This window comes from Rosa rugosa, chromosome 1 (genome assembly GCF_958449725.1).
Source record: "Rosa rugosa chromosome 1, drRosRugo1.1, whole genome shotgun sequence".
Lineage (NCBI taxonomy): Eukaryota > Viridiplantae > Streptophyta > Magnoliopsida > Rosales > Rosaceae > Rosa > Rosa rugosa.
The window spans coordinates 54,940,616-54,957,685 of NC_084820.1; the positions used below are offsets into that span (position 1 = coordinate 54,940,616).

At 40.0% G+C, this 17,070-nt stretch overlaps 3 protein-coding genes across 3 annotated transcripts; 1 reads left to right on the forward strand and 2 right to left on the reverse strand.

Moving 5' to 3' along the window:
• Nucleotides 1-376: 376 nt before the first annotated feature.
• Nucleotides 377-3,996, forward strand: LOC133725519 (uncharacterized). Its single transcript, XM_062152802.1, has 4 exons — nucleotides 377-608; nucleotides 1,316-2,737; nucleotides 3,003-3,347; nucleotides 3,526-3,996. Exons 1-4 carry the CDS (start codon nucleotides 489-491, stop codon nucleotides 3,799-3,801), a joined length of 2,163 nt encoding a protein of 720 aa, XP_062008786.1. The 5' UTR covers nucleotides 377-488; the 3' UTR covers nucleotides 3,802-3,996.
• Nucleotides 3,997-5,290: 1,294 nt separating this feature from the next.
• On the reverse strand, nucleotides 5,291-8,267 carry LOC133741745 (uncharacterized). The gene is made up of 5 exons (XM_062169479.1): nucleotides 8,010-8,267; nucleotides 6,951-7,643; nucleotides 6,469-6,705; nucleotides 6,251-6,342; nucleotides 5,291-6,138 (listed from the first exon to the last, which is right to left on the reverse strand). The coding sequence occupies exons 2-5, from the start codon at nucleotides 7,596-7,598 to the stop codon at nucleotides 5,526-5,528; spliced, it is 1,590 nt and encodes a 529-aa protein (XP_062025463.1). The 5' UTR covers nucleotides 7,599-7,643; nucleotides 8,010-8,267; the 3' UTR covers nucleotides 5,291-5,525.
• A 1,707-nt stretch (nucleotides 8,268-9,974) lies between these two features.
• On the reverse strand, nucleotides 9,975-15,822 carry LOC133725520 (ABC transporter B family member 19-like). The gene is made up of 9 exons (XM_062152803.1): nucleotides 14,567-15,822; nucleotides 14,394-14,448; nucleotides 14,058-14,233; nucleotides 13,757-13,921; nucleotides 13,363-13,658; nucleotides 12,958-13,274; nucleotides 12,633-12,856; nucleotides 10,633-12,525; nucleotides 9,975-10,534 (listed from the first exon to the last, which is right to left on the reverse strand). The coding sequence occupies exons 1-9, from the start codon at nucleotides 15,680-15,682 to the stop codon at nucleotides 10,187-10,189; spliced, it is 4,590 nt and encodes a 1,529-aa protein (XP_062008787.1). The 5' UTR covers nucleotides 15,683-15,822; the 3' UTR covers nucleotides 9,975-10,186.
• Between the last annotated feature and the right edge of the window lie 1,248 nt (nucleotides 15,823-17,070).

Consider the following 17,070-nt stretch of genomic DNA (forward strand, 5'->3'; position numbering starts at 1 on the left):
ACATGATAATCTAAAACTATATATTGTAATACTTTATCCTGCTTTAGGACTCTACTTATTTTCATGATCAATGCAATTTCATGTGTGACTTTAGGCCAAAAGTTATTCTTGTTCCTTGCCCAATTAGTTTCCTAACCAATCAAGCTTTCCCTAATAAACAAGAATGCAATTTGGAATAGGAGTGATAGGATCTTTAACTAGTCTTGATCCCCAAGTCCTCGACATTGAAAGTCCAAATCAAAATGAATAGAGAAGGTGAAGGACATGGTGAACATCATCGGATGTTACTTTTTCTTTTACTTAGTAACTGAAAAGTCTCATTTGCCCAAAAAAAAAAAAAATTCACAAATTCCTTCTATATAAACCTGCTTTCCTCCTTTCAAAAAAAAAAAAAAAAACCTCCTTTCCTCTTTCCCTACTTCTCAGGCAGAAGCAACCGCAGTATTTTCCCGCCAAGTTGATCAGCTCAGAGCGATCGAGCGACCTCCATGAATCGCGATCAAGCTCGAGGAACAAGCCCACGAGGCGGACGAGGCTCTGGGAATCGCGGCCAAGGCCGAGGAAACCCCCGAGGCGGTCGACATTCTCAGCCATATCGCTACACTCATGTAATTTACAAACCCTAACATATTTTGGGCTTTTCAATTTTCCAACTTCTTTTTTACTTTTGTGCTTGCTTCTCTTACTTTCTTTGATAAATTCAAGTAAAACACTCCTTCTTTTTTTGGGTACTGTTTGAATGTTTATAGGTGATGTTACTTCTTACCTGCATGCATTATGTCACAATGGAAGTGGCCAATTCTGTAGGTTTTTGATGATATATTGGAAATAACTGTGTATGATGGTTGAAAAGTTTGGAGCTTTTTGCATATTTGGGCTTACAATAGTTGGGAATTTTGGGTTTTGCTTAGAATGAGCTATAAAAATTGGGCTTGATCAGAAGAGTATTTAAGCATGTGGTCTTGTATAGTTTAAAATTGGTTACTTTAGTATTGGTGTTTTGACTGGTTTTGGTTTGAATTGATTCTGTACTTTAAGTTCCACAGTCTGTGTATTGAGGGTTGCTACTTGAATGAGTTATGATGAAGCGCAGTACTTGGTTGGGATTTGTTAACTTCAGTTCCTTCGCTTGAAAGAGTAGTTCCATTTCACTTTTCTGTATTTTTAAGTGGCTCAATGAAACTTGGATTCCAAAGTCATCTGAAGAAAGATCCATTTAAAGTCTACATTGTGTATCTTATTTTATTTTGTACATGGTTATGGAGTTGAGCTGACCAACTGGTTTTTGTTCATGTGGATCCGTCAAAATCGGAAGGAATGGCGTCCATCTGAAAGAAAAGATGCACCTTCTCAAGCTGAGAAACAGAAGGAATGGCGTCCATCTGAAAGAAAATTGGAAGGAATGGCGATCAAACAGCAGCCTGGAGCTGGAATTCATGGACCTTCTGCTGATGACTTTTCTGGTAATAAGGAGGGTTCGTCAACAGGTGAAATGGGAAGTCCCCAGGACATGTTACCGTGTAGCGCTTCAAAGCATTCTGAGCATAAACCTGTCTGGAGTCAAGAAAATCGGAAGGAATGGCATCCATCTGAAAGAAAAGATGCGCTTTCTCAAGCTGAGAAACAGAAGGAATGGCATCCATCTGAAAGAAAAGATGCACTTTCTCAAGCTGAGAAACAGAAGGAATGGCGTCCATCTGAAAGAAAATTGGAAGGAATGGCGATCAAACAGCAGCCTGGAGCTGGAATTCATGGACCTTCTGCTAATGACTTTTCTGGTAATAAGGAGGGTTCGTCAACAGGTGAAATGGGAAGTCCCCAGGACATGTTTCCGTGTAGCTCTTCAAAGCATCCTGAGCATAAACCTGTCTGGAGTCAAGAAAATCGGAAGGAATGGCATCCATCTGAAAGAAAAGATGCGCTTTCTCAAGCTGAGAAACAGAAGGAATGGCGTCCATCTGAAAGAAAAGATGCACTTTCTCAAGCTGAGAAACAGAAGGAATGGCGTCCATCTGAAAGAAAATTGGAAGGAATGGCGATCAAACAGCAGCCTGGAGCTGGAATTCATGGACCTTCTGCTAATGACTTTTCTGGTAATAAGGAGGGTTCGTCAACAGGTGAAATGGGAAGTCCCCAGGACATGTTTCCGTGTAGCTCTTCAAAGCATCCTGAGCATAAACCTGTCTGGAGTCAAGAAAATCGGAAGGAATGGCATCCATCTGAAAGAAAAGATGCACTTTCTCATGCTGAGAAACTGAAGGAAGGACACAACTCAACTGAGTTTGTGGAAGTTAATTCAAAAGAAGTAAAGCGCTCGGTTGCCTCAGATTCGGGCCATATAGGGGACATTTCTTCATTGTCTAGTCTTAATCTTTCCCACAATTTGCCTAAGGGAGTAGAGAGAATGCAGATTGGAGATAACTTTAGTAAGATGACAGGGGGTAGTGACAATCATATGCAATCTAAATCAGAAGCCAAAGACAAGCCTTTCCCTATCAAGAGTCCTATAAGTTCATTTGGCCATCAAAAACCAGAGCTTTCTGAACACAAAGCAGTAGACTCTTCTTTTGATTTGTGCCCAACCAAAGCCAGCGGTGCTGTTACTCTAAAGACTTCTCTTCTTGTACAGAATAGAGAAAGGAAGAATGAAATCAAGCGCTCCATGGAACAACCAATTGAAATTGTTTTACAGTCTGGAATGGTTCTTCTTAAAAGTTACATTTCTACCAGTGACCAGGTGCTGCTTTTTGCTTCTTTTATTTCTCTTTTTCCTATGATACTTTTGCCTTTTAATCTTTCTCCCCTGATGTTATATTGACAAGAACCTCTCATTGGTGTGAAAGTAATGAAGATTTGGAGATTTCTCTCGAGGGATTTATCAGTACCATAAAACTATTATTTCCAACGTGATTCTTTTACCAATCTGGATCTTTGTGAATGATATATGAAAATCCCTTGGTACTTTAATGATTGTGATATTTTCTGTTTCTGGCTTCTTTTAGATCAAGATAGTGAAGCTATGCCGAGACCTGGGTTTGGGTACTGGAGGTTTCTACAAACCTGGTTACCGTGATGGAGCAAAACTGAATTTGATGATGATGTGCCTCGGTAAGAATTGGGATCCTGAGACTAGCAAATATGGAGATCACCGCCCTCATGATGGTGCTAAACCTCCATGTATTCCTGTTGGTTTCTTTCAGTTGGTTGAAAATGCAATAAAAGACAGCCGTTCCCTTATCAGAAAGAATTCTAAAGCTAGCAATTTTGAAGACATACTTCCTCGGATGACCCCAGACATTTGCCTTGTGAACTTCTACTCATCAGCTGGGCGACTAGGTCTCCATCAGGTCGGCACCTAAGTAATCTTGTCCATGTTGCCATAGTTGTATGCTAAACAGGCTCTAGAAGACTACCACATAACCAAATTCCTTGCCCATTGTTTTTTAACCTTACAAAAACTATTGTTTTGTAACTTCACGAGTGCTTTAGCTTCTTCATAACATCTTATGGCCTTGCTACCTACAGGATCGTGATGAAAGTGAACAAAGTCTCCGTGAGCATTTGCCTGTTGTCTCTTTTTCCATTGGAGATGCTGCAGAATTCTTGTATGGTGATCAAAGGGATGTTGAACTGGCAAAGAAGATTACACTGGAATCTGGAGATGTTCTGATATTTGGTGGAGAATCAAGAAATATCTTTCACGGTGTAGCTTCTATACAGCCAAATACTGCTCCTAAGACCCTACTGGAAGAAACAAAGCTCCGGCCTGGCCGCCTGAATCTTACTTTCAGAAAGTATTGAAAATCTATAACCTTTCAGCTTGCATATATTGCGGTCTTTTCTAGTTGAGAGTCGCTGTAATCCACATGCTAGCTCCATAATGAACTGTATGTTTGTAATGACGGTTTGTGTTAATATCTGGTAACGAGCTTTATGTTGCCGCAAGTATTGTCATTTGAAGTAGAGCATTAGTTCATTCATACAGGTTCGTACTCAGCACCATCTTTCTTGTTGACATAAATGATGAAAGATGCCCGCCATTCAAATTTCTCAACTATACAAATGGGGATGTTTTTAATCTCATCTACCTTCAAAACGGATGATGGGAAATTGTGAATGTATAACTGTAAATAGAAGCGCCTTACCATATTGGTAGGAGTAGTTTAATTGCTAATGCCACTTCCTACAGTCCTGATCACATGGTCAGTTGCTGACCATGGATTTTTTGGTCACTGACCGTCCGATTGAGATCGGACGGTTGACAGCTAAGTAATGAGATTTAAGATGAGAGCTGTCAACCGTCCGATTGAGATCGGACGGTCAGTGACCAGAAAATCCATGGTCAGCAACTGACCATGTGATCAGGATCGCATCGCTACAATCGTCATATTATTCAATTCAATTGTATCTGTATTTGTTCTTCATGAACTCATAATGATGAATCTTGAAGAAAGTCCTATATCTCCAACCTGGCCATGGTGGGTGGTCTGCCCTAGCTTAGGTACAACTTTAAGCTGGCATTTTGTCCTAAATCCCATTTTTATGGAGGACAATAGAGGAACCCTCTTTCTTTCGGCAGCCAAACTTCAACTGTCACTGAAGCAAAGTTCAGTTGGTTAATATTGGCTCAACATTCCTCTGGCTTTGCTTAAAGAACAATAAATAAAATGCTTATTTTTTAAGTAAAACCAGAAGAGCAACAACCCTACCACCAACAAAATGCTTGCCAACCTAACTATAATAGGTGGGAATGTGGGTTCCATGTAAAGCTTATAGCAAGATTACGTATTTCCACACAATTCTAATACAAATTGCCACACACAAAATCCTTTATAATCACTCACATGTGTACCATGTTTCTCATTTTTAAGTCTATTAACAAATGATGTGCACAAACCAATGTTCTTGAGTGATCATTGAGTCACCAGTGAAGCTAGATAGGGTGAATGAACCATGCTGGAGAAGCAGGGCACATGCTAGATATATCAGCATCATGAATATCGATCTGAGAATTTCGCATGTGCTCTAGCTCTCCACCTTGGACTCTCTCCCCTTTGAAGCATTAGGTTCAACTCAATGGATAAAGGTCAGTTTCTGGGTAGCGCATTCTGTAAATTGTAACCCATTTAACTTATGATTGTATCTGAGTATCTTTATAATCGAAACAGATTCTCGTTCTGCAATGCTCATGCACTCCCCTAACAGCATATAAGTACATAACTTTCTTGTCATTGTTTCTTTATTTCATATACATTGCTAAGTGCTAACACAATCACATTGAACTAGAGAATCAGTCAAAGATTGTGTAGAATACCTCACCATCTTATTGGTACAGAGTACAGACATTCAATTGTTCTTCTTATTTTATACAGATTCAATTTCCATAAATAGTTTTATTACCACAAGTTACAAGACTTGGCTCTTGGTTGAGAATCCACTTCAGCTTAACTGTAATAACTTATTCATATAAATCAGAGGCCAATCAAAACTCGAAAACCATCCTTTTTGTTCAATTAACCGTGATCTTATCTATTTTCGAGAGCTGAAGCAGCAGACTCCACATGAACAAGTAAACAAGCATATACTTTTTGTTTCAATCTGTCAACAGTCTCCACCAATTCACTGCTCTCTGAGCTTAGACTAGTTTTCAGTTTATCCAACCACTCATTTGAACTTTTCAGCTGTGATAATGTCACAGCAATATGGTTGTCTGGCTCACTCCGTCGCGCTGCACTGTCCTTGCCTTTCTTCTCTTGTGTATTCAGATGAAAGCCACCAGCATCTAGTGCTGCCTCCAAGAATTTCAAGAACCAAGACCTTGTTTCATCTAAGAGAAGTTCTCGTAGTTCTGCAATCCCTTTTGCACTGTCTCCTTTAGCCCATTCTAGTTTCTCTGCTTCACTTAACACGATGGGGAGTTTTGGAGACTTCAATGCACTTTGACCATGAATTGTGCCCGTCCTTTTGCTCAACTTTTCGATATCTGGAGGCAGTTGTTTTGTAGTTAAAGGAGTTAATTTATCCTTTAAGGGAGCTGCAATATTTGGTTGGTCAATGAGTTGGTGGAGTCTGAAAAACTTGGTGAGTGAGAGGTGGGGATTGTCTGGTGAGGCAGATGAGCATAGATCGGCAAACGTACTGAAAGTGAAGATTTAAGTAAGACCTTTCACAGTGACAGACATTTTTCTTTATGATCTGTAAATGTAAGATATTGGCGTGATATGTGTTACTCACTAAAAAGTACAATTACCTGAGACATTTGACAAGAGTTGCAGCTCTAGATGCTTCTTTCTGAGCTTCTGCTGCAACCAAAGAAGCTATATTTCGCCTTCTAAGCATTCCCTTGAAAAATTATAATGAAGGATAAGAAAAGCATTTTGTCGGTTCACCATTTGGACGGGAAGCAACCATAGTTTTGACTTTCTGACTTTTTATTATGATGAAGAAACATGTGCAGAAAAATTGTACCTTTCCAGGCTTCAATAAGTTAGCTGGCAGAGAACCCCACAAAGCTACTTCTGGTGGAAGACTTTTCTCTTTCCGGACTGACAAACAGTTCAGATTTATGTTTTCCTGTATGATTGAAGCACGTTTTGCAGAAGTTCTCTTAGAAGGCACAGCAGTCTCCTTGGTGTTCGATACAGCTGCTTCTGGCTTTAATGAAAGTGCACCAGCTCTGCTGTGGGAAGGAGTTATCGAGCGTGCCTGTAACACTAGTACAAATGATCACATTACAAATCTGGCCTATACATAGTTAAAAGGATCCAGTATGTAATAGAACAAGGTTCTTATAATCATGCATGCTTCCAAAGTCCAAACATAAAGAACGCGGATAAAAGCTTAAAGTTTCAACACAAGTATTTGCTGGATATTATATAATTCAAGCATATTTAACTCCTAACTATATTGTTCTGTTTCTGAGAAGGAAAAGGGGTGAGCACAAGTTATACCTGACCATTAAGCTCTTGCTGTTTGCCTTTTATCATGCCAACCTGCTTCTTACCACCACTCTCATTATCATTGTGCTTCCCACCTCCACTAGAATCTTGTGAGTTAGCTTTTGAATTTAATGTCGAAAAACCTTGCATATACCTAGATGCAACAGCTGCCTTTTCCTCTTTAATAACAATCTTTTGTCTCGAGGTTTCTTCTTTAGCATTGGAGGACTCCCTTGATTTCAAACTATTGCTTCCTGCATGATCATCAGCTTGGACTGGACCCTCTGATGGCTCCACCATTTGCATCAAATCCTTTGGGTTCCCCACAAAAGGGTGTCGTCCGGGAACTGGCCTGACCCCTTCAAGAATGGGAACTGGTGTTCCTGCCTCCACTCTATCAACATAGAAGAACTGGCCAAGCTGCAACTTATTGTTCAATATAAGCTCACTGTCCTCCTTTGAGAGGGAGACATAAGTTGAATGCGAAGAATCCGAGACTTTTACAAAGAAGCCTTGATTAGGCCAAAGTTCTGAGCCACTCAATGCAGGGACAATGCTAATCACTTGTAGCAAGACTGACCGATATTCTCCACGAACCTTTATGTTCGAGTTCATGCTCTGAAGAAGCTTTAGTAGTACTCCTGGTGTAAGGGAGGCCATAACTTTTTCTTCTTGTTCTTGTAATCCAAATTTGAGAAAGTGTACCTGGTTGATGCAGTAGAACTCATGGTATTAGTCTTTTGTCTACTTCATGGAATAAATTTTATTCATATAATATTAGGGACATGCAATCCTTATATATTAACATTAGTCCAGAAATTCTAATTTTACTTGAAGGCAAAAGGCTTGAATTAGACCTGAGCAAAATAAAAAAACCCACAAAACAAAATAGAAAACTATGAGGTTACAATTTCATCAAAAAAATAAGGTAGTATCAGTCACAATAGAATCAAATTCCAATAATGAAAAGATTTGTGTAAGGTATAAGTGTATAACCTTGTATGTGCACAATGATGCAATAAAATGGATCCATATATACATATGCTAATCTTGGAGAGAGATGATAAGTACCTGAACTTGGGAGCATAAAGACTTAAAAAGCCAAGAGAAAATTGCACTACAAAGATTGAAGAGGATCTTCAATGAAATCAAAGAAAGACTTCTGCATAAAGATGAAGCATAGAATATAGCTTCAGATTGAAACAGTGTTCGCTGGTGGTGGAAATTGGATTGAGCAAAAGAACTTGTTAGCTTTGCATGCCAGGCAAGTAACCATCATCTCCTCTTGGCTTGAAAGCCAAGAGATAATATATATACATGTGAGAATTTTATGGCTCCCCCTCTTTTTGAGGTGAAATGATAAAGGGCCAAATGGGCCACCGTGAATAGAGAGTATTGTGATGGATCACCCTTTTTCTTATGAACAACTTTCATCATTAGGTCGTGGGTCTCTTCCTGGATGCAGTTCCCTAATGAGCTTTTGATGAGAGTGGAGCCCTTTAGAAAGGTGAGGACGATTAGAATGTCTTGTTCAAAGCTGAAAATCTATGCAATCAGCCTCTAAATTGACCAAATTAATAGCACAGAGGAACTGACCAGAATTTGTAGACGTGAATCACAAGAAATGTCATAAATATTAGGCATACCTACTTTGGATAAATATAAGGCATCTATCGAGAACATTAAGAAGTTTGTTGAAGGAATATCGTTTTAGTGTGCCTTATCAAACTAGGAGTAGCAATAGGAGAGAAGGTTCTAGATTTCCCAATCCTACACGGATTGGTATTCAAGGAAGTTGTGAATGTATATGGCTAAGATCCGTGATTCGACATATTCAAGGAAGTTGTGGTTTGAAGTCTACCACTGATGAACCTACATGCATTTATGAGGATAATGCAGCTTGTATTGAACAAATGAAGTTAGGTTTCATCAAAGGCGACAACACCAAGCATATATCACCTAAGTTCTTTTATAATCAGCAACAACAATCACTTCTAAAGATTGAAGTGAATCAAATCCGATCAGAGGATAATGTAGCGGACTTATTCACTAAGTCGTTACCTAAATCCACTTTCGAGAAACATGTGAAGAGCATCGGATTGAGAAAGATATCCGAACTCCCACGATTGTAGCAATCAGGGGGAGATATCGACATCAGGGGGAGTTATGATGTTTACATGTTCGATCTCGAAGAGTGAAGGACGTGTTGTGCTCTTTTTGTCCTTCGACCAGGGTTATTTTTATCCCACTGGGTTTTTGTTACCTGGCAAGGTTTTTAACGAGGCAACGGATGAAGTGTCACCACCAAGTTTGAAGCGGCACAAGGGGGAGTGTTGAAGGAATATCGTTTTAGTGTGCCTTATCAAACTAGGAGTAGCAATAGGAGAGAAGGTTCTAGATTTCCCAATCCTACACGGATTGGTATTCCTTGTAACATTAGAACTAGTACTTTGTAATCCCTATATATAGGGCTCTTATTCTCAATAATAATACACATCTCTCTCTACAATTCTCTCTAGAATCTATTTTACTTAAACAAAGTCAAATATATCACATTCAACTTCATAAATCTCAGTCTTATGGTTTAATACTTATTAGATATAGATGTGAAACAATAGGAAATGAATCTCCTTCTTAAAATGGTTGTTCTGTTCTTTTTAAAGAGAAGAAAGAAAAAAATTGCTTGTTAGGGTTCCTCAATATGGGATCCAATCCGAAACATTGATAAATTAGGTCATTCTATGAAAATTAGCAAATCAGAGCCATGAGCTTTTTGATTTAGCTAATTTTTAAGTAGAGACCACAGCTCCATGTCTATTTGCTTTGTGTCTCACAGGATTTGTAAGGGATTTTCTGGCCTGAAACTGTGGCTTAAAAGTAGAGACCCGGCCCTTTGCAGTTGATCCCTTTCTTGAGGGTGTCCTAAGAAGAAAGTGAGCCCTTCCTTTAGAATATAGTTTCCTTTTCTGGAAAATAAAGTAAATATGAGCCTTGCCATCTGACTATAACATACCAACCCAAGTAATAACCACGTAATAAAAATGCTAACAGCAACATGTTGTGAGATGTATGTCATATATGACAGGCTCATACAAAAATCACCTTCCAAATTTGGGTATATGTTGGTATATCAATTACAATCCCTTGTATCAGATGGAAGCAGACCAAATTACATTAAACTGGACTCTAGTTCTCTATAACTACAAGCGATTACAAAGTGATTCTCCACCTGAAAAGTCCTGGATGGCTTAAGAAAATGCATTGGCTTCGGTTTCTGCACGCACCAAGCTGGCATACACGCCATTAAGATGAGATTTCATGAGCGTATCATGGCTCCCATATTCAGTGATGCCACCATCTTTCATAACTGCTATCATATCAGCTTCCCTGATAGTAGAAAGCCGGTGAGCGACTATGATTGTCGTGGCCCTTTTGCTGACTTTCCTAAGTGCGTCTTGTATATGTCTCTCAGATTCCAAATCTAGTGCACTACTTGCTTCATCTAGAAGTAGTACCTTTGATTTCTTCAGTATAGCTCTTGCTATGGCAATCCTTTGCTTCTGCCCCCCAGATAGCTGAACCCCACTCTCACCAACCTGTGGTAGGTAGGAAAGAGAGTTGGTAACTTAGTAGCACATAACAAATCACTGTGCATGAAAAAGAATTAGTATAGTTTCTACGAGTTCAAACGTACCTGAGTTTCATAGCCTTGAGGGAGGCCACTAATGAAGCTGTGGATGTAAGCTTCTCTTGCAGCATCTTCAATTTCAGTCCATGAAGCATCCGGGTTGCCAAAAGCAATGTTCTCTCTTATAGTGCCAGCAAACAATGTAGGCTCTTGACCAACTAAAGCTGTTTGCCTTCTTAACCACTTCACATCAATCTCCCTCAAATCCACTCCCCCCATCATCACCTTCCCTTGAGTTGGATCATAAAACCTTTGTATTAACCATATGACAGTTGATTTTCCCGATCCACTTCCACCCACCAATGCCACTGTGCTACCACCTTTGACCTTGAGGGAAAATTCACTCAACACAGTTACCTCAGGCCTTGATGGGTATGCAAATGTCACCATTTTGAAGTGAATATCTAAAGGTTTCGACCTTTCAATCTTCTTATCTTTTCCTCTGCCACTGCTGATTAATGGCTTACGAGTCATTATATCAAAAACTGCTGGAATTGCTGTTTCAGCCATAGATGTGTCTGGTGCAAGACCGGCTAATTGTCCCACAGAAAATGAGCTCAGAACAAGAATGAGAAAGATTTTGTAAACATCACCGAAATTAGTTTTGTTTTCTTTCATAAGGTAAGCACCAAACAAGAGAGTTAAGGTGTAAGCTCCGTACATAACACCTTGAGAGAACCCGAGTGCTAGGCCCATTATTTGTGTTCTTCTCATTGATTTTGTCTTTGGCTCCGATAAAGCACTATCAAAGGACTTGATCAACTGGTCTTGAGCAGAAAATGTTGCAACCGTCCTTATGTTTGAAACTGCACCAGAAGCAATATTGCTAGCCTTGGCATAAGCATCATTGTCAAGTTTGGGCCCTATATTTATGATCAAGCTCAAGTAACTTGCACCAAGAGTGAAAGGAGTGAGAGCAGCAGCCAAAAGAGCTAGCCTCCATTCAAGCCAAAAGGATATACCCAATCCAACCATAGCTGAACTCAACCCCATAAACAAGACTGATAATCGATCAACATGGACGGCACGAAAAGCCACAGAATCCATTGAAATCCTAGAGACAAGTACCGCTTTTGAGTTTTCTTCAAAATCAAACCAACCAGGTTCTTGTTTAAGTATGGAACGGAAAAGAAGGTTTCTCACTCTCATTGTGAGCTTTGTTCCAGCCCAGCCACACAAGCCTTGTTGTCCTGTCATGAAGAGTATATTCCCAAAGCCAAGTGCAACAAGTACTAAGCAAAGGGGCGCGATTCCTGTTTTGATCTTTGATGGCTCTCTATCAAAATATACTACAAGTGCTTGGCCTAGAATATAAGGGAAGATAGATAGAATCGCACCTGCATGCATGCCCAAAAGAAATCCAACTAATAGCATTGGGAGCTCAGGCCTCTGTAACAACCATAAATCTGAAAGCTGAACCTTTCTTGGAATTGGTTTTTGGACCTCTTTCTCTTCTACTTGGTTTCGATCTTGCATGAATGTTGATCTTGATACATCATAAGTTGATTTGTCAAACCTGGAAAACTGAGGGCTAATTCCAGTATCATATTGTTCCGAAAAAGGTTTTGTCACTCCATCAGAAGCAAGCTCAACGAGGCTATAATACGCCCCTGCTTTTTCCATGAGCTGGCGGTGGTTACCAATCTCAATGACAGAGCCACTGTCAAGAACAACAATGGCATGAGAGTTTCTTACAGTTGATAGCCTGTGAGCAATTACAATAGTTGTTCGTCCTGAGGAAATTTTGTCAATAGCCTGTTGGACTACAGTCTCGGATTCAGGGTCTAAGGCACTGGTAGGCTCATCCAAGAGAAGGATTCTAGGGTCCTTGATCATCGCTCGAGCCAATGCAATTCTTTGTTTCTGACCACCTGAGAGTAGTGTTCCTCTGTCTCCAACCTGCCAAGTGTGACATTTGAAGTGAGCATTACACCATGAGTTTCATCATTTACATTTATATGGATTTGAATGTAATCAAACAAATTAAGGTGGATATGTTACTGAACCTGAGTGTCATAGCCATGTGGAAGTCCAGAAATGAAGCTGTGAGCATTGGCAGCAATGCAGGCAGTAATTGCTTCTTTCTTGGTGGCATTCTCTTTCCCCATCAACACGTTTTCTAAAATGCTGGTGGCAAAGAGCACTGGCTCCTGACCAACCATGCCCATCTGACCCCTTAGCCACTTCACCTGAAGTGACCTTAAATCATGACCATCCAATGTTATTGTACCTGCCAAAAAAACATTTGGAAGCCTAATCAGAGCAGAAACAAAAGTTATCCCAACTTATTATAAACATCGTTTGTCTTGTTAGATCACAAGATTATAATACCTTTGGTAGGGTCATAGAACCTCTCTATAAGAGCAAAGATCGTAGACTTTCCACCTCCGCTAGAGCCAACAAGTGCTAGTGTCTTTGAAGATGGAATGACCAGATTAAGCGAATGAAAAATTGGAGCTTCAGGACGAGACGGGTATGCGAAATAAATGCCTTTAAATTCAATCCTTCCTCGAACATTTGACAGTTTCCTACCTACTGGGCTGTAGGGATCTATTTCTGGAACTCTATCTATAATTTCAAATACTCGGCCTGCTGCTACGGTCCCTTGTGCAAACTGAGCAAAGTATGACAGTGACAATGCCAAGCCCCTGCAGAAGTTAATTTAGATCATATTAAACATGTGTCAAGAAAAACAGATACTAGTTATAACCATCATATGACAAGCTAGAGTATTACCTTCCCCCGACATTTACACCAAAGAAACAAGCAATGGCAGCACCTCCAGTGATCTCACCCTTAGCAACCAAAATAGAACCGTACCAGAAAGCCAACGCCCATGTAGAATAACTAACAAGATAGATAACTCCGACTCCTGCACCCTTAGCAAAGCCAATCTTTGCTCCAAAAGGCACCAAGTTGGCAATTAATGCAGAATATTTTTCAGCCAAATGATCCTCCGCAACAAAGGAAAATACTGTTCTGATTGAACCGATAGCTTGCTCGGCTACAGTACCAGCTGTCCTGTAAGAAAACTTTGAAAAATGCACAGAAAAGAATCAACCAAATGCTCAAGTAATGTTCGGATTGTAATAAGCTTTGGCATAATATTCTAGTTCTCTGTGCCTTTTACCTCCTCTTTTGTGGTTAGGCCAACATAAATAGCCTTGTAAGCGATACCAGTTAACATCATCAATGGTATGACTGAGAAGACTACTAGAGTTACTTTCCATGACCTTAGAAACCCAACTGTGTATCCACATATGAAGGTACATATATGGTGAATGAAATGTGCCATCTGCAGTTATATATAATGTTCAGATCAATTGTATCAATGACGACAGTCCGTGTATGATAACACAAAACTAGTTACTAATGCTTGCCAAATGAGATAAAGGTATTCAAAGAAAATTTAGAGAAGCAAAACAGCTAACCTTCTCCCCCATGACTTCTTGGATTGCAGCAACATCACTTGAAATTCCATGCATAATATCACCAGCAGCAATCTCAGTATCAAAAAAGCTAATGTCTTGTCGCAGAACTGCTTTTAGATATTCTCTTCTTATTCTCTGAGCAGATCTCTCCCCCACCATTCTCCAACAAGTGATCTCTGCCAATTCATCAGAGATAAAACTACTTTTAGTATATATATATATATATACATCTTTGACATAATTGAATTTCATTCAAACATTTGAACCAAAAAGAATATTCTTAAAAGGAAACAAATAGGCAATAAGGAATATTCATCAGGATGTAATCCAACTTACCCATATATGCTCCAACTACTACTATTGCAGCTAAACCAGTCATAAGCAGGCATATCTGATATCAAATACAAAAAATGAACAAAGAAATGAGCTTCCAACATCAATCCAAACTGAATATGATCAACAGAAATATTAATAATTATATAAACATTAACAGAAAGTATCAAATATACCTTCTCTACATCTCTCATCATGGGGCCTTTGTCAATGTCCTTTGATTCTATAGCAATCTTATTCACAAACTTTCCAAAGAGATAAGAATACCAAGGAAGAGACCCCCCATTGATAAGAGCACCAACACAACCCAAAAACACAAGAAACATATCCCATTTTGTTGAATACTTGAACAAGCTAAACAGCCCAACTTGCTTCACTGGCCTTGCATCATCCTCATCCTCATCCTCATCATCATGATCATCATACCCAGAACCCTGATCACTCTCATCATCAATATAGTGACTAGTAATTGAATGCGGCCACGTGTCATGACCATGTGATGGTGCACCATGGCCATGGTGCAGCCCACTATGGCCATGATGACCCATGGGTGACAACCCATGATCATGTCCTTTGTGTGATGGCCTATGACCATGATCAAGATATAGGCCATGACCATGGTGTCCACTATGACCCAAACTATCATCTTCATCATCATCTTCTGCTGTTTGATAATCAATCAAACCAAGCAAATCTTTCTTAGCCAAAGCGCCACTGCCACTGAAATTTCCACTCCCAGCTTCTTTAATACCCTCCAACCTTGGAGTAACTGCTTTAAAGGGTTTCTTCTGCTCCCCATAATTGTAACTACTCCTCCCAAAAGTTGAGCTTTCATTGTCCCTAGCAACGTAGCTCTTAAGTTCAAGTCTCCCATCTGTCACAGCACCATAGCTGGAGTACTCGTTGTAATATTGATTTGGGGAGGTACGAAACCCGCCAGTGGTGCGGGAGAGGTAGTAGTAATTTGCTGAGCGGTGGGCACGCTGGGCCTGGCGAGAGGACGTGCTCACGGTGGCCCATGGGCTCATAGCTGAGCCCAAGTTGCGAGTTTCGTTCCACCCCGTCGGCTCAAACTGCCAGGAGATCTCGCCTTGCCACGACATGTCATTGTCCGAGGCGAAAGGCGTAGTTGGAGTGGGGTGGCGAGACCTTCTGGGAGTTCTCGAGTGAGCGGAGCTAACCGGTGTGAATGAGCGGGAGTCATAATGCGACGAGCCTGCCACAGGGGTGGTGTAACGTGGGAGGTGGCCGGAAATAGAGTTTTCCAGCTCGAATGAGGAGTCTGCAGCCATGAATGTGTTTGATGAATGGAAATAATGCTGGAAAGTTGAGGAAGGAAAGTGAAGAAGAAAGGTTGAACCTTTTGAGGTATGTACTATATAGTTATCATTGAAGACGATAAATACACAAAGTATGTGCAGGCCATTTTTGTAAAGATTCTGTCTGAAAGTGTTTGTTTGTTTGTTTGTTTTTTTTTTTTTTTTTTTTTTTTTTTTGAGGAGTCTGAAAGTGTTTGTTGGTTATATAGAGGTTCAAAGACTTTGTTGTATCCGTCTGGTTTTTAATGTAATCAGATGCTCTATGGATGATACGGTTTAATTTAAATTATTGAAAAGTTAAGTCAATTTTTTCCTTTGTTTTCTAAGCTTAGGGTCTGCCGCTCTGTCATGTACCAATGCTTTAAATATTTATAGCTGCTAAAGGATCAGCACTTTTCTCTTCACATTGTAACAGACCATATGGCATTGGTGTGTATTTCTTGTATTAGCTAATAATTAACACGTCAACCTAATATAAACTCTTTATTACTACTTAATAATCGTGTCGTAACAGACCATATGGCATTGGCGTGATGAATCTGACTGCTTCGGACGGGTTTCGGTTTCAGCGCAACTTGCTCGGATTTCGCTGAGGGTTTTGTGGCAGCGAGGTTTTAGGTGGGGCGTTGAGGGGGCAAGGTCTGGCAGTAGGTGGCAGCGACGGGGCTGGCGTCGGTTTTTTGCAGCGGCGGCATCAAGTTTCGGGTTGTGGCGATTGCACCGTTGAGGCTGGAGATGGGCTGGGCTTGGGTCAAGCCACCTTTTTTTGGGCCGGAGTTGGTTTCTTTCTTGGGGCTGCTGGACTACTACTTTGGGCTAGGTTGTTTTGACTTTGGCCCAACTCTATGTTAGTAGCTTTGTTTACTTTCCATAATTCCCTATGTTTTTAGGGATCATCACTTTGGTACTTTGCCTACAGAATGATTTGTGATTCTACACATCTCGATGCAAAGTTTTTTGGTGTACCGCAATTGAGCGCATTGGCACCGGGACCTTTGCCTGCTACTATTCTTAGTTTAGAATTATGTTATTCTGCTAGGCTCCTGCATAAGGAGCAGGATTGTTTCAAGTGTAATGGCACCTATCCCCTGATTGGAACTATGTATTGGGCCATTCTAGCCTATGATTGCTATGAATATATATATTCATTTTACTCAAAAAAAAAAATAATAATAATAATAATAATCGTGTCGTAAGATGTCCGGTTAACTTATTACATAATATTTAAATAGTACAATCAGACCATTAACTTGTCCTTAATTTCTTTTTAGTAGCATAATATAAGATGTCTGATTAATGTCGTAAGATATCTAACTATAGTTGTTTTGTTTTATTTATTTAGAGTAATGAGGTAAAAAGAT

Coding starts and splice junctions, on each gene's coding strand:
- LOC133725519 (XM_062152802.1), top strand. CDS start 489: ATGAATCGCGATCAAGCTCGAGGAACAAGCCCACGAGGCGGACGAGGC. Junction 609..1,315: donor AGCCATATCGCTACACTCAT/GTAATTTACAAA, acceptor CAAAATCGGAAG/GAATGGCGTCCATCTGAAAG. Junction 2,738..3,002: donor ACATTTCTACCAGTGACCAG/GTGCTGCTTTTT, acceptor GGCTTCTTTTAG/ATCAAGATAGTGAAGCTATG.
- LOC133725520 (XM_062152803.1), bottom strand. CDS start 15,682: ATGGCTGCAGACTCCTCATTCGAGCTGGAAAACTCTATTTCCGGCCAC. Junction 12,526..12,632: donor CACATGGCTATGACACTCAG/GTTCAGTAACAT, acceptor CACACTTGGCAG/GTTGGAGACAGAGGAACACT. Junction 10,535..10,632: donor CTCAAGGCTATGAAACTCAG/GTACGTTTGAAC, acceptor TACCTACCACAG/GTTGGTGAGAGTGGGGTTCA.
- LOC133741745 (XM_062169479.1), bottom strand. CDS start 7,598: ATGGCCTCCCTTACACCAGGAGTACTACTAAAGCTTCTTCAGAGCATG. Junction 6,343..6,468: donor ACTTATTGAAGCCTGGAAAG/GTACAATTTTTC, acceptor TAATTTTTCAAG/GGAATGCTTAGAAGGCGAAA. Junction 6,139..6,250: donor ACTCTTGTCAAATGTCTCAG/GTAATTGTACTT, acceptor CTTCACTTTCAG/TACGTTTGCCGATCTATGCT.